The sequence below is a fragment of the Phacochoerus africanus genome, chromosome 6, assembly GCF_016906955.1.
Source record: "Phacochoerus africanus isolate WHEZ1 chromosome 6, ROS_Pafr_v1, whole genome shotgun sequence".
Classification (NCBI taxonomy): domain Eukaryota; kingdom Metazoa; phylum Chordata; class Mammalia; order Artiodactyla; family Suidae; genus Phacochoerus; species Phacochoerus africanus.
The window spans coordinates 32,654,075-32,670,896 of record NC_062549.1 but is presented as its reverse complement, the minus strand read 5'-3'; the positions used below and the strand labels follow the sequence as shown (position 1 = coordinate 32,670,896).

General features: G+C 39.6%; 1 protein-coding gene and 1 pseudogene across 1 annotated transcript in view; both read right to left on the bottom strand.

Moving 5' to 3' along the window:
* DPYS (dihydropyrimidinase) overlaps window positions 1-16,822 on the bottom strand; it is an 87,501-nt gene that overhangs the window by 55,610 nt on the left and 15,069 nt on the right. Inside the window, exons 3-4 of the mRNA XM_047782931.1 lie at window positions 12,666-12,845; window positions 10,367-10,556 (exon numbers count right to left, since the gene is read on the bottom strand). Coding sequence (XP_047638887.1) covers window positions 10,367-10,556; window positions 12,666-12,845 — 370 coding nt within the window. The remainder of the gene's footprint in view (window positions 1-10,366; window positions 10,557-12,665; window positions 12,846-16,822) is intronic.
* On the bottom strand, window positions 11,939-12,313 carry LOC125128777 (U6 snRNA-associated Sm-like protein LSm3; annotated as a pseudogene).

Sequence of the window (16,822 nt, the reverse complement as noted above, 5' to 3'; positions counted from 1 at the left end):
GTTCCTTGTCAAAATTCGCATGGTAAAGTCCTAACCCCCATATCTCAGAATGTGACTGAATTTGAAGACAGTGTGCTTTAAAGAGGTAATTAGGTTAAAATGAGGTCTTTAGAGTGAGCTCTAATTCAGTATGACTGGGGTCCTCAGAAGAAGAGGAAACTTGGACACAGATACACAGAGAGTGAAGACACAAGGAGGACACCATCCCTGCAAAAGCCAAGGACAGAGATCTGGAACATATCCTTTCTTCAGCAACCACAGAAAGAACCCACATTGCCAACATTTAGGTCTTGAACTTCTAGTCTCCAGAACTGTAAGAAAATTAATTTCTGTTGTTTAAGCCACCCAGTCTGTGCACAGTCTTTTTTTTTTTTTTTTTAAACGGTTGTACCCTCCACCATATGGAAGCTCCAGAGCTAGGGATTGAATCAGAGCTGCAGCTGCAGGCTACCAGCACACCCGATCCAAGCCACATCTGCAAACTATGCTACAGCTTGTGGTGATGCTGGATCCTTAATCCACTGAGCAAGGCCAGGAATCGAACCCATATCCTCACAGACACTAGCCAGCTTCTTAACCCACTGAGCCACCATGGGAACTCCTGGTTGCACAAGTTCTAAAATGTTTCGAAATGGGCAGTCTTAAAGTGCTTTGCAATTGGACATAAGGACAATCATCTTGTTCTAAATTTAAAGGACAAGAGGTTTTCAGATGTTCATGCACAAGAAAGAAAAAAGAAAATTTAGATTCAAATCCATCTTGACTCAGGCACACATTACTACTTCCTTAGGAATTGCACTGGTTACCAAGCAGCAGTTCACTGTACTTGTATAAGTGAGATTTGGGTTACTCTATTCAGCACTAACAAGCAGAGGACAGCATGACCATGGGGCAGAGAACAGCCTACGAGTGGCCCTTTCTCCTCCTTCGTCTCCAAACACAAGAGAATATGTGGGAGGCAGAGTTTAAATAAAATGGAAAATAGGACATCTAAACCTCTAAGAAAAGTTTACATTTTACAGCAATAAGCCTGGAAAATAAAGATTTCCAAAATATGGAGAACCAAAACTAAAAACAAAACCAAAATGAAACAAACAAATTAAACCGTAATGTAGCCCAGTTCACTATAAGCTCCTTAAGAACCAAAATTACCTTAATTGCCTTTCCAAACCCAATGCCAAGAGCACAGTGCCCAGCATATATTTGGTGTCCAGTAACTTGTTTTTTTATGAAAAGGATAAAGAAAACATTTTATTAATAAGTTCAAGTGAGAGTCATATTTATACCCTACAGACACAAATATGACTATAAAATAGAATTAAGCTTTATTAAGAAAAATTGAATCAAGTTAAACAGGGAACTAAAAAGCACTGAAAATTTTAGTCATTAATTGGTAAACAAGTTATAATAGATTTAAACCAAACAGAGCATCAAGTAAGTTGCTGAGAGAAATCACCATCATTCTAATTCTAGGCAAAGTGCCAGAAAAACTGAATCTGTGTGCATGCAAGTTCTATTGGGAGGCAGAAAGGAGGGGTGAACAGTTGGTTTTTTTAAAGACTACTAATAATTCCATATGTCCATAGGTGGCAGAAAAGGAACATGGATAATCAAAACTACTCAAACCAAAGTAAAAAGTATCTCTATCGCAGAAATAAATGACACACAATGACACACATCCTATTCGGACAAAAACTAAAGCACAGTGAGTGAAAGGGGTCTGAGAATGAGCAGATGGGAACTTCCACATGAGATACGATTTCAGCTGGCTTGTCTAGCTTTATACTTGGGGTATGGAGCAAGGGAAGGGGATTCTGCTTCTGGGAGAAAAGGATACCACTCAAGGGACAGCCTTCTGATTCCCTTGCCTCACTTTTGCAAAAGCAGCTTCTCACAGGAAGGATGAACTAACCTAGTTCTAGTTACTCAGCTTAGATTAACTAAGACTTGAAATAAGCATGAAATTGAAATTCCTTGCAAACTGTCAAAGGCAACTCAGCTTTCGATGGCTTGGATGCGAAAGCTTTTTCTTTTTCCTGTAACCTGCTTTCCACTTTTTACTGTGGGTGCTGGACGCTAAAAGGAAATATCAAGGTATGAACAAAGGGAAAGAACAGGCTTTGAATAAAAGTTGGACTGAACATGCACTCCTGTATCTTCCTTCCCAGTTCACATCAGACCAGGGTGAAGATGTACAATAGATGAAAAAAAAAAAAAAAAAAAAAAAAGAAAAAAAAAACTGTGCTGAGAGTAAAAGAGGAAACACAGCTAACCAGAGGTTTTGATAGATTGTAGGAGGACAGAAAGCAAATGGGATGGCAATGCTTATAAAGGAAAGAGCAGGCTACAGTCTGAACTCAAAGAAGCAGAAGGGTCATGACAAACATTCTTCCTTGGGTGAGGAGGGCACATAGTGTGGGGAAAGGGAGGAGCTGGGGCAGTTAGCACCCATCCCCACCTCTGCCTGGAGAACAAATCTTCCTAAGGTGGTGTGATGCTACAGACTGAAGCCCCCACTCCTGAAACTGAAGCTCACGAGTGACCACACCCCATTTACATTCACAAAGCTCACACAGTTGGCATTCTCATTTGGGGAACAGACCTGCTCAAGAGCAGAGAAAATCCACACCTGTTCTACTCACCTGAACTGTCCAATCATGTATATGGACAGCCCAGGATCACCGGACACTTAAAAAACAAACATAAAAAGAAGGGTAAATGTTTAAAAAAAAAATTAAAAAAAAAACAGCCAGAAATTGACTCAGCAAGAAACAGAGATAATCCAAGAAACAGAAAATATATATATATATATATATTTTTAAAAAATCTCCATTAGTATTCTAATGAGATCAAAAAGATCTCATCCACTGAAGGAAAACAATGTAAAAGTTAGCAACTGAGGGGGAAAACAAGCTATCAGAGAACAAGTGTTTTCTTGGAAATAAATATATGGTTATCAAAATGAAAGTGTATTAGAAGGGCAGAAGAAGTAAACAAAATCCTTTCACAAAATATAGAGCAAATTCTAAGTTTTTTTTTTTTTTTCAAGGTGAAAACAGTTAAAGGGCATGGAGGATTAATTCAAGAGGTCTTATAGAAGAGTTCCAAGAGAGGAACAGAGAAAATTAATATGAAGGAAATAATAAAAGAAAACTTCAGAGTCAAAGATCAGTTTTCAGCTTGAAATATGCATCTGAACATAAGATGAATTTTTTTAAAAATCCTGCAGCAAACATAGTCTTAATAAAATTGCTAGGTGTCTAAAATGAAGAGGAAATATAAAAATCTTCCAGATGGTGAAAAAAGTGACAAAAGGACATTAATTTGATTGGCTTTTACCTATTTATCAGTAACACTAGATGCTAGAAGAGAATGAAATGGCTCCTTACAATTCAGAAGAAAATAATTCTGAACCCAGAATTCTATGCTCATTCAAGTTGCAAATAAGCCTGAGAACAAGGAATCAAAACATTTACCTTCCAATACTCTTCCTTTAAAAATTACATTAAGAATCTTCAAAGTAATTCAAGAAAAGGAGAGAGATGGGAACAGAGAAACAGTACATCTAGCCTAGGATGCTATGAAAAGAAACCCAGGATGGTATCTCTACAACTTAGAAAGTATAAAAATAAAACAGAAAGTCAAGAGAGTCTACTCCTAAAAAAAAAAAAAAAGACTCTCTGCAAGTACAGCTAATTTAATTCAATAGAAGCTGATTCCATTCAACAGAAGGTATGAGGCAGAAGCTGGAAAATTTTCATGATACAGTAAAGAATGTATATGTTTCTTTTCTTTTTAAAAATCTTTTTAGGGCCGCACCAGAGGCATACAGAGGTTCCCAGGCTAGGGGTCAAATTGGAGCTGTAGCTGCTGGCCTACACCACAGGCACAGCAAGGCAGGATCCAAGCCACGTCTGCAACCTACACCACAGCTCACAAAATGCTGGATCCTCTACCCACTGAGTGAGGCCAGGGATGGAACCTGTGTCCTCTTGGATTCTAGTCAGATCCATTTCTCTGCTGAGCCACAACGGGAACTCCATATGTTTCTTTTCTGAATCTCTTTTTCTTTTCTTTTTCCTTTTTGGCCACACCCATGGAATGTGGAAGTTCCCAGGTCAAGGATCAAATCCCAGCTAGAGCTGTGACCTAATGCCACAGCTATAAAAACTCTGGATACTGGAGTTCCCGTCGTGGCGCAGTGGTTAACGAATCCGACTAGGAACCATGAGGTTGCGGGTTCGGTCCCTGCCCTTGCTCAGTGGGTTAACGATCCGGCGTTTCCGTGAGCTGTGGTGTAGGTTGCAGATGCGGCTCGGATCCCACGTTGCTGTGGCTCTGGCGTAGGCCGGTGGCTATAGCTCCGATTCAACCCCTAGCCTGGGAACCTCCATTTGCCGCGGGAGTGGCCCAAGAAATAGCAAAAAGACAAACAAACAAACAAAAAACTCTGGATACTTAACCCACTGGGGCTGGGCCAGGGATCAAACCAGCATCTCCACAAAGACAAGCTGAGACTCCATTCTGAACCTATTTTTTTTTAATTTAATTTTATTTTATTTTATTTTAGTCTTTTGGTTTTTTTTAGGGCTACACCCTTGGCATATGTAAGTTCCCAGGCTAAGGGTCAAATTGAGGCTGTAGCCGCTGGCCTACACCATAGTCACAGCAATGCCAGATCCTTAACCCACTGAGCGGGGCCAGGGATTGAACCTGTGTCCAAACTAGTCAGGTTTGTTAACCACTGAGCCATGACGGGAATCACTGAACCTAATTTTTAAAAGACCTAATTGGAAAAAATTCCAAGCTAAGAAGGTGTGGAGAAAAGGGAACCCTCCTGCACTGTTGGTGGGAATGCAAATTGGTATAACCAATATGGAAAACAATATGGAGGTACCTTAGAAAACTACACATAGAACTACCATATGACCCAACAATCCCACTCTTGGGCAAATATCTGGACAAAACTTTCCTTGAAAAAGACACATGCACCCACATGTTCACTGCAGCACTATTCACAATAGCCAGGACAAGGAAACAAGCCAAATGTCCATGACAGATGATTGGATTAGGAAGAAGTGGTATATAAACACAATTGAATACTACTCAGCCATAAAAAAGAACAAAATAATGCCACTTGCAGCAACATGGATGGAACTAGAGACTCTCATACTGAGTGAAGTAAGTCAGAAAGAGAAAGACAAATACCATATGATATCATTCATATCTGGAATCTAATATAAGACACAAATGAACCTTTCCACAGAAAAGAAAATCATGGACTTGGAGAACAGATTTGTGGTTGCTGAAGGGGAAGGAGTGGGATGAATGGGAATTTGGAGTTAATAGATGCAAACTATTGCCTTTGGAATGGATAAGCAATGAGATCCTGCTGTGTAGCACTGGGAACTATAACTAGTCACTTATGATGGAGCATGATAATGTGAGAGAAAAGAATATGTACATGTATGTGTAACTGGTTCACTTTGCTGTATAGTAGAAAATTGACAGTATACTGTGAACCAGCTATAATGGAAAAAATAAAAATCATTATTAAAAACATAAATAAATAAATAAATAAATAAATAAATAAATAAATTCAAAAAAGAAAAAGAAAAAATTCCAAGCCAAAAACCAAAAAACAAACAAAAAAACCTTTTCAAGACAATAATGGTCTAGATATGTAGCAAGGTAAAATAAGGAATGCTTTTAACCTTACAGGAGCGTAGGAAAGAAACCTACTTCACTTTGACACTTGGCAATTTCTTCTCCAAAGAGTTAATTTGAAGAACATTAGCTTTCACTCCCAAGTCAATGGTGTAAATTTCTCTAAGGTTCTCTTCTCATGAATTGTTTGCACTGGAAGAATATTTGCACAATCTTACCTTGTAACAATTCTAAATTTTAAACTTGAACTATAAACAAAGCTTGAAAGACCTAATTATGTTTATAGAGCCAACTGAAAATGCTATAATCCCTGTCTAGGTAAAGATAATAACACCGTTGACAGAAGTCAGGAGGAGGCAGCAAAGGCAATGTAGGGCCTCTCAATTTTACAACTTAGCAGAGAATAAAGACATATCACCAAAAAAAATAGCCACAACACATAAATTGAAGTGATATTATTTGAAGTGACATTTTTTACTTAACAAAACTCAGGAGGTAAGAGGTAAGATTTACATGAGCTAGAGTATTCATTTTTCATAGCTCAGAGTCAAGTAACTATGTCAAAAATTATGTCACCAATTATAAATTTATGGTTTAGAATTTTGGAGGAAACCATCAAAAAACTAAAAATAAATATGGTTAAAAATTGCTGGTACCAAAACTGAGCTGAGAGAAATGAAGGATGTTTACTTTTCACTTAATACATTCTTGATCACTTCCATTGCTGGCATGTTTTTTCTTTATTTGGTTATGTTGAAAAAAATAACAAAATGATGATAACACTTTTTTTTTTTCTTTTTTGGCTGCACTGCAGCATATGGAGTTCCAGGGCCAGTGATCAGATCTGAGCAGTTAAAACCTAGGCCGCATCTGCTGAATCCTTTAACCCACTGGCGCTGCAGAGATGACGTCAATCCCATTACACCACAGCAGGAACTCCTGATAATAATATTTTAAATAAATTTTTAAAACCGTAAAGCCAAAAACCAAAATCAATTAAATATAAACCTGATATCTGCATTTCCAAACTCTGTAAACCAATTTCTTCTTGAACAGAATAGTGAGCAATAAAAAATGTGGGCTTTGGGATTAGATAGACTTGAAATCCAGGTTGAGTACTTACTTAAAGTGATCTTGGGCTTACTTTACCAAACTTTCCCAAGCCTCAATTTCATCAGTCACAGAAGAATGATAAAATTTAGTGGGAAGTATTATGACAATTTAAAAAGATAATGTATATTACTGTGCATTGATGAGATAATACATAAAAAAACTTGAAATGGGAGAAGATAAATTAAAATATGTGCCAAGCATGTACTGAGCACTTAACAAACCAAATTGGGTGTTATAATCACAAACCTTCAGGCTGCTATCTTCTGGGAATATAGTTGGCAATTCAACAGTAAAATCCAACATAATAATTGCACTGTATTTCTAGGCAACTGCAATAGAGACAATTAATAATTGGATATCTTTTGTGCCTCCTGGAGCAGTGATTCCAAAATCTAATATGCATATGAATCACCTGAACTTCTAGTTATAAGGGCACATTCTGATTCAGTGCACCTGGGATAGGGTCCAAGGATCTGCATCACTAACGAGCTCTTAGGGGACGCTGATGCTGCATCCCAGGGACCACACTCTTTAAGTGGCAAGGCCCTAGATGTTGGAACAGGCTGTTAGAGGTATTTACGGATAGGAAATGTCATATTACACATCTGTGAGGCTGAACTGTTTCTTATTTAAACAAGAAAACAATGAGTAGATATGCACTGCTCTTTTACGTTCAGAAATTATGTGAGATAATAAATGGGTACAGAGTAGGTGAATCTCCTGTAAAAAGTCAGTGTGCCCACCAGCTCTGGTCCCTCTGTACTCCCCAAGGATCTGCCCGAGGATTGGCTGGTGCAGTCCCCATGCAAATGGTCTAACGCTGTTATGTCCAGCCTCTCCCCGTTCCCACCAGGTTCCCGCTTCATCACTTGTGTGCCAGGGGTGGGAAAATCTCCCATGCTAATTTATTCTAGACCTCTGCTGCCTCTGACAGTTGTGCTTTAGACTATTTTCACAAGTGTTATTACAGTAAGTCTGACTCAACTAGAACACTTGGATTGACATTTTAAGTATTTCATACTTACAACCCTTTGCAAAGGGATTTAGTAATGTCCAAAAAGCAGAAATCCACCTGCCCTTCAAACCAGCTTCTAGGACTCTACTCAGAGGCAACCCTATTGTGGGGGATCGAATAATGGCACCCCAAAGATATCCATGTCCTAATCCCCATAACCTATGACTATGTTACCCTAAATGGCAAAAAGGATTTCACCAATTTGATTAAATTAAGGGCCTTGAGATGGGGAGATTATCCTGCATTAATAAGATGGGTTCAATGTAATCCATGGGGACCTAAAGTAGAAGAGAGAGATCAGGATAATGCAATGTTCTCCACCCACCATTGCTGGCTGTGAAGATGGAGGAAGGGAGACAGGAGCCAAGGAATGCAGGTGATCTCTAGAAGCTGGAAAAGACAAGGAAGGGTATTCCCCCAGAGCCTCTGGAAGGAACAACGCCCTGCTGATACCTGGGTTTCAGCCCAATGTGACCTAGTGCAGGCTTCCAACCTGAACTGTAAGATGAATAAATCTGTGTTGCTTTAAGCCACTCAGTTTGTGGTGATTTGTTAGAGCAGCAATAGAAAACTAATACACCTTCCATGAATATGAAAGAGCACATGCATAAGACCATCACTGTGGTTTTATCTGTAACAGCTATAAGATTGGAAACAACCCAAATATCCATCATTAAGGACTAGTAGAACAAATACAGTGGCATGCCCTGTACCTGTAAACATAATATGAGATGACCTTTACGACATATTTTCAAGTAGAAAAAAGCAAGATACAGAATACTATGAATATTATTTTACCTTTCAAGTATGAAAGAAATAGAAATAAGAATATACATTTTTTTTCTCTTTTTGTACAGAGAAACACTATATGGATAGGCCAGAAATAAATTAATAAAAATAATTACCTACGGGGTGTGGAATTAAGAAATTAGGGAAGGAAGTAAGATATATTTTGAGAATATATCTTTTGATATATTATTTTGACTTTTGGATCATGTAAATGTTTTACCTATTCAAAATATAAAATTATATTTAAAAATATATGGGGAGTTCCTGTCGTGGCTCAGTGGTTAACGAATCCGACTAGGAACCATGAGGTTGCGGGTTCAATCCCTGGTCTTGCTCAGTGGGTTAAGGATCTGGCTTTGCCACAAGCTGTGGTATAGCTACTATATATAAACTAAATAAATATACACACTACTATATATAAAATAAATAATCATCAAGGACCATATAGTACAGGGAACTATACTCAATATCTTATAATAACATATAATGGAAAAGAATCTAAAAAAAACCACACACACACATAACTGTACAACTTTGCTGTATACCTGAAACTAACACAACTATATTTCAATAAATTTTTTCAAAAATAATTTAAAATAAAATTAAAATATCCGTACTTAATTTTTCTAGTAGTTTTCTGCCTATGATTTATATTTTAAAATCTTCCTTAGACTTATTCTGCTCCTAATGGAATTCTATCCCAATGCAAAATAAATACTCAAGATCAAGAAACTGTTTCCTGACAGAACTGTCAAAGTCATAGCTTTCTGGTGGAATAAGATTGACCATTTCTGCTGATTTTGCTGTTTCTTAAATCATATTCTGACATTACAGACCTGGCAGGCTATAGGACATGGTACACGACTTATGGAAGCAGAGAGCCAATTTCATAGAACTAGCAACATCGCCATCTGGTGGCAACACCTAATGCTACAAATTTAAAATTGCAGTACAGATTCCTTTTGAAGAGTTGTGGGGGTTTTTTGTACAAAAGAAATCTGTTGAGGAGTTCCCATTGTGGCACAGTGGAAATAAATCCAACTAGTATCCATGAGGATGCGGGTTCAATCCCTGGTATCGCTCAGTGGGTCGGGTCGGGGATCCGGTATTGCCGTGAGCTGTGGTATAGGTCTCAGACACTGCTCAGATCCTGCATTCCTGTGGCTGGGGCATTGCTGTGGCTGTGGAGGAGGCCAGCAGCTATAGTTCTGATTTGACCCCTAACCTGGGAACTTTAATATGCCACAGGTGAGGCCCTAAAAAAGCAGAAAGAAAAAGAGAGAGAGAGAAAGGGAAAGAAATTTGTTGAGCATCTCTATGTGCCCTGAATGACCCTGACTCAGATATTGACAGAGATAATGGAGGTTCCTGAGAGACAGGGAAGCTTCTTTAGAGTTGACCACAGGGTGGGCAAGAAGTGGTGGGAAGGTGCCCTCTGAAGGAGGGTAAAAATAGACATGAATAAGATTGGGAGCAAACAAAGGAGTCTAATTAAAAGGGAGGAAGAAAAGCTGTGGAAATTCATGGGCATTTTTCTCATAAGCAAAATCAGAGGTTGCAGTTATTTTACTCCCCCCCCACCCCCACCCCACCCCCCCGCCACCCACAACATGATTAAGTCCCCAGGTCAGGGATTGGATCTGCGCTGCAGCTGTTACGTGCACCACAGATGCTGTGACAATCAGACTCTTAACCCCTTGCACCACAGGGGAACTTCTCATTTTACCTTACTTTTTAGCTAAGAGTCCTGAGTTATAAGTGAGGTTATAGCTCAGGAATTACCGTCTCTCCTGGCATCCGCTATCACCCTCGCTGCTGACTTGCTCATGACATGCACGACATAGAGAGGGCAGTTCACAGCGCTGGCTATGGTGATGGCCCTCAGCGTGGCTTCTGCCTCCACCGCTTCCGGGCGGCACAGCTCATGGCCCTCAGGACCTGTTATCCCCAATGCCAACATCTTCTTTGCTCCCTGAAAAGACAGCAGGAACATAAACACAAATGAGAAAGGTTTACTCATGACAAAGCCTATAATTTTGCTGTAAAATAAATACACTGACAGGCTTTTCTTTTAGGTCTATTAGGCATAGGTGTGTGTGAATGTATGGGTATACGCAGTGTGCATATATGGTAGAAATAATTTAGTACTCTGACAGCGTATGTTATTTTTTCACATATGTATTTCACAATTATATTATTTTGATTAAAAAGGGTGAAAAAGAGGGAGTTCCTGCTGTGGCGCAGCAGAAACGCATCCGACTCGTATCCACGAGGATGCGTGTTCTATCCACACCCTTGATCAGTGGGTCAGGGATCTGGCATTGCCGTGAGCTGTGGTATAGGTCGAAGATGCGGCTTGGACCCCATGTTGCTATGGGTGTGGTGTTGGTTGGCAGCTACAGCTCCAATTCAAACCCTGGCCTGGGAACCTCCATATGCCGCGGGTGTGGCCCTAGACAAAGACGAAAGAAAAAAATGTGAAAAAGATAGGAGGCTGGTCCTAATCATATTCTTTGAAAAGCAGTGTCCAATGTTGAAGACTTATTATTGGTTCAGAACAAAATTTAAAAAATATTCTAGTCGCTCAAATTAGATCCTTGTTGAAGGAACTCATTGTCTTATGCTGTTAGCTCTATTTTTTACTAATTCATACTTTTCACTGCCCTCTCCCCCAAGCACAGAATGATATTAGACCAGCATTTCAGTGCAAGAGTCCAGTTTCAACCTGGTCTGTCTGAGCTACAGCTCATATTCCCTCCCACTCCCCCAACCCAGCCCCCCACCCCTTCTACCCCTACCTCCATTGGCCACAGGGCCTCCCTCTCACTCATTTTAATGGACACTGAGCCCAGGGAGAGAGAAAGATCAACTAATACAAAGGGTAAAAGACAGCTCTTTAATCCTGTAGATGGTGTATCCTTTGGGCATTAATAATGGAACATGAGAAATAAATATCATCTAGATTCCTCCAGAGCACATTTTAATACCCAATTTCTGAAAAGCATGGGGCTTTATTTTTTATTTATTTTTAAATCAAAAAAGGAAACATCAAATTTAATTTAAAGAAAAAAAAAATCCCAGAAATTTGCCTGAAAAACAATGGAGCAAATCAACTCCTGAAAGAGTTCTGCATCTTGCTGATCGCATTTATTGAAAGAGGAGGAGAAAAATAAAAATGGCATTTAGCCTAAGAATTTCTGAGTTATTTGCAAATCAATTTATTTCAGGAGTGGCAGAATTCTTGGTTATTTCTTAATATCATTATGTACGCAGGTTTCTCTTTTGGGTGTCTTCTATATTTAAAGAGGCAATCATACAACATCTTCCATTTCCACACAGGATAAATTCTTTGTTTCAGCCAACTCTCCATGGCAGGGCAACTAACACGACACCATGTCACCGGAGGACAAAGAGCATCGGAATATTCCGTTTTGTTGATTTATGTATCTCTTCATGTGTTTCATCAGTTTCTATAGTTGTCACAGTTTATTCCACATCTTCCAATATCATATTTAAGTGCTGATCATAAGTATGTAACTTGCCTCGAAGCTCTGTCATTTCTCATTTTCACATAGATTCACTCATCCAGGCTCAGCCTGATGAGATCCAGGGGCTCTTCTACAGCGCTGGTAGTTTGGTGCTGGTCCACGTCATCCGCCATGTTTCAAACTCTGCCAGCATGGGGCTTTCAACAGCTACCTAATGCACTGCTTAAGTCATCAGATTCTGCTCATGTCCACACTTTGTCACTCTGAACCAGCAGCTTGAATGACTTTTTTTTTAAAAAAAAAAAAAAAGTGCTGGGGACACAAAGAAAAATATTTGTGTTTTTAGAAGAAACCTTGCTTGAGATCTAACATCTGGTTTAGAAAAGGGAAATCCTCATTCAAATGCATACACCACTTGCAAAACCTCAGAGCAGGTCAGCAAGTCATCGGAGTCAAGTGTTTCCAAGCCATAGAAAATTAGCATCTGAATTTCCGTTCTTCCAATCCATTAAATGAATTTATCTACTTGGGGCCAGTCATCTTCACCTTAAGTCATGTCATTTCTGTGGAAGCTCTGGACGGCAATCACTTACCTCTGCAATGAGGTCTCCATTTTCTGCATGAACTTGAGCAATTGCTCCAATTTCCTTGCACCAAGAAAAGACTGTGTACAGCTCCACATCTCTCAACATATACAGGTCTTTATAGGCCATAAACATCTTAAAAGAGTTCACACCTTTCTCTTGTGTAAGTATTTTCATTTCTTCTTTAACCTAAAAGGGCACAACAACCCCCAAAAATGCCACTCTTTAATTTAAAGATAATATCAGCATTCTCCAAAACATTGCATTCAAAGAAAATGAAGTAAAATAAGGACATCATTGAACTCCAGAAAAATGTAATCGAGGCCTCAATCTTTCTCCTCAGACCTCATTTCATCTGATGAATGGCTGTTGCTATTATACTTCTAAATCATGAAAGAGCTACGAGATGCCCCCCATACTTCATTTCTATGCTTAGTTATGAAATGCTCAGCATCTACTTTCCAAGGGGGTGAAATTATTCTAGAACATGAAAACAAGGCCATTTGGCAGCAACAGAAGCAATCAATCATGTCTCTAGAAGGGTTCAAAGCTAGTGCAAAGTTGAGGGTTTGGGTTCAGATCTGAAACGCACAGGATGAGTTCTGAGAGGGAGAAGTAGAAGATGTGGTGAACAATTGGCAGCTCCTGGGAGGCGAGAGAATGGACCAGTTGGGAGCCTTAGGAGCCTCCATAAAAGGTTCTGATCACCAATTCCAATGTGTGTGTTGGACCCCCTCCCACCTCACCGAGCAGTTCTCCAGACTCCAGCTGGAGGGTATTCTACAATTCAACTCAATTCTGACACTATCTCCCTGGAGACTGCATCAGGCTCCACAGGTTAAGGGTTCAGTCCTATGGGGCATCCAGGTTATCACCTGCACATCTACTGACCAGGTATAAATCAGAGGTTCCCATAGTCCCCTCCTCAGGTTCAATTAATTCGAAAGAGTGGTCCATAGAACTCAGAGAAACATTTTACTTACTGCATAACTGGTTAATTGTAAAAGGCATGAGAGCCACTCTTGCTCAATCTGCCCTTGGTCACCATTCTGGAAACTCTCCAAATCCTGTCTTTCTAGACAAGATTAATTACATCATTGGCCATTGGTAACTGATCCAACCTCCAGCCTGCTCCCCTCCCTGGAAGGTCAGCTGGGTAGGACTGAAATTTCCAACCCTCTAATCACACAGCTGGCTCTTTGGTCAACCAGCCCCATCCTTAGGTGGGTCTAAAAGTCACCTCTTTGACTTAATAAAAGACATTTTTATTGCTTATATCACTTAGGAAATCTCAAGGGTTTTAGGAGCTCTGTGTCAGAAATGGAGACAAAGACCAAACATATGTTTCTTATTAGAAATTAAGGGACAAGTTAAGATTAAAACTAGCTTAGTAATTGCCCCTGCAGATCCAATTTTAATCTCAACAAAGACTAAAAACTTCAAAGAAAAAATCAGAAGATTTGACCAAATAAAACTTGTCTTTCTCTATGTTAAAACACATATACACACATACAAATTAAAAAATATTTAAATTTAGGAGTTCCTGTCATGGTTCAGTGGAAACAAACCTGACTAGTATCCATGAGGACACAGGTTCAATCCCTGGCCTTGCTCAGTGGGTTACAGATCCAGCGTTGCTGTGAGCTGTGGTGTAGGTTGAAGACATAGCTTGGATCTGGCCTTGATGTGGCTGTGGCGTGGGTCAGCAGATGCAGCTCCGATTTGAACCCTAGCCTGGGAATTTCCATATGCCATGCGTGTGGCCCTAAAAAGACTATATATGTGTGTTTGTGTGTGTGTGTGTGTATAATTAAAAAATAACAAAACATAAAACAAAACATAAAAACAGACATAGGAGTATTGTTCTCAATAAAAAACAAAAAAGAATTATTGCTGTTCCTACTTGGTAAGAAAAATCCTAATATTCTAGGTGAAAAATGTTATAGTTCAAACAGTAAATACAAATGACTAATAAACATGGAAAAAAATGTTAACCTTCCTATTGATTAAAAAGTGCAAAGTAAGGAGTTCCCATTGTGGCTCAGTGGTTAACGAATTCGACTAGGAACCATGAGGTTGCAGATTCGGTCCCTGCCCTTGCTCAGTGGGTTAACGATCTGGCGTTGCCATTAGCTGTGGTGTACGTTGCAGACGCAGCATGGATCCCGAGTTGCTGTGGCTCTGCCGTAGGCCAGTGGCTACAGCTCTGATTAGACCCCTAGCCTGGGAACCTCCATATGCCATGGGAGCAGCCCAAGAAATGGCAAAAAGACCAAAAAAAAAAAGGTGCAAAATAAAACAATGCAATTTTCCCCCCACTGAATCAGCAAAATTTTATTTATTTATTTTTGTCTTTTTAGAGCCACACCCATGGCATATGGAGGTTCCCAGGCTAGGGGTCAAATTGCAGCTATAGCCGCTGGCCTACATCACAGCCACAGCAACACCAGATCCAAGCCTCATCTGCGACCTACACTACAGCTCACAGCAATGCCGGATCCTTAACCCACTGAGTGAGGCCAAGGATTGAACCTGCATCCTCATGGATACTAGTCAGAATGTTTCCACTGAGCCAGAACATGAACTCCTGAATCAGCACAATTTTAAAATGACTCGTGGCTCATCATATTTGCAGACCCTGAACTGCAGTTCTCTGATGATCCCAAATGAGCCTGTCTCTGCTGGAGAAATATTTGGCATTCTCTTTTTTTTTTTTTTTTTCAGGTCTTACATTTGGAAAAAGGGGCACTACAGATACAATGAGTTATGATGAAGTCACTGGGGTGGACCACAATCCAGTATGAGTGGTGTCTTTATAAAGAATTTGGACATAGACACACATGGAAAAGACTGTGTGAAGATGAAGGCAGAGACTAGGGTAATGCTCCTACAAGTCAAGGGACAGGAGAGACTGTTAGCAAACCACCAGAAGCTGGTGGCAGGCATGAGAGAGTCTCCTCTCAGTTCTCAGAAGGAACGACCCTGCCACCCCCTTGATCTGACCTATAACTGTGAGACAATGCATTTCTGTGGTTTGAGCCACTCACTTTGCAGTTCTTTGTTGTGGTCTCATAAACTTACTGAACATAATCTGCATCTAAACAATATTCGCCAGGTAATCACTTGCATATTAAAGTGTGAGGAACACTGGGGAGGGCAGCCATCTTCACCTTGCCCCTATCTTATAAAAGAAGAGAGGGGAGAAAGGAAGGAAGGATGGGAGGGAGGAGGGGGGGAGGGAAGAAGGCAGGCAGGAAGACCCTAAAAGCGCAAAAGAGATCAGACGCCTCATTTAGAATGGCATTTTTGGAGAAAAATTAACTTTTTTTTCTGTGGACTATAAACCATGCCATTTTGTTTGCTGACCTATCTGTTAAAGATTGATTACTTGTTTTCTATTAACTTAGTGTCTATAGCCCAGATTTTAGGGGGAAGACATAAGTTACAAGGCAACTTCAAATAAAGTCACCCGTGAGATCTTTCTGGCAAAGAAATTTCTGAACTAAGTCCAATGTGGAAGAACATGCTATTAATTCAAAGCGCAAGTGAAAATTTCTTCCAATGTATGCATACATGTTTTTATGGGAAGAAATAAATATTTTAACATCTCCCAAAACTCTCTTTTCTATCTGAATCATGTTATTTCTGCCATGACTTAAATAATGAGCGATATGGAAGGTTGTGTAAGCTTGACCAGGTATTGATATTACAGTGGGACTGGAAGAGCATCTGGTTAGGATACAGCTGAGAGAAGGCCTTGAACACATTTCTGCTCTGTTCCTTCCTTGTTGTTTTCTTTCCCCCCAGATATTAAAAACCTTTCTAATTCAAGTTCTAAGCTGTGGGAAAAGACTGCTTAAAAGTGCTTGGAGATGTTAAAGTTGAGAATCAGTACTTTTAAAAATTACATTTAAAGTATTTACAATTCATGAATTAAAAATTAGCAAAGGCTACTACTGCGAATGAGTAGAAGGGATTTATCCTATCATCTTCATACACTTTAAATTTTTTTTTAGTTTTCTAAATTGATAAGACCTCATAGGATTCAAAATTCATCTCATACAAAAGAACATTCAACAAAAAGACTTCCCTCTCGTACTGAATTCTAGGAAGCAACAATCATCACCAGTTGCTCGTGTTTTGACATTGCCCATTTCTTGATCTTG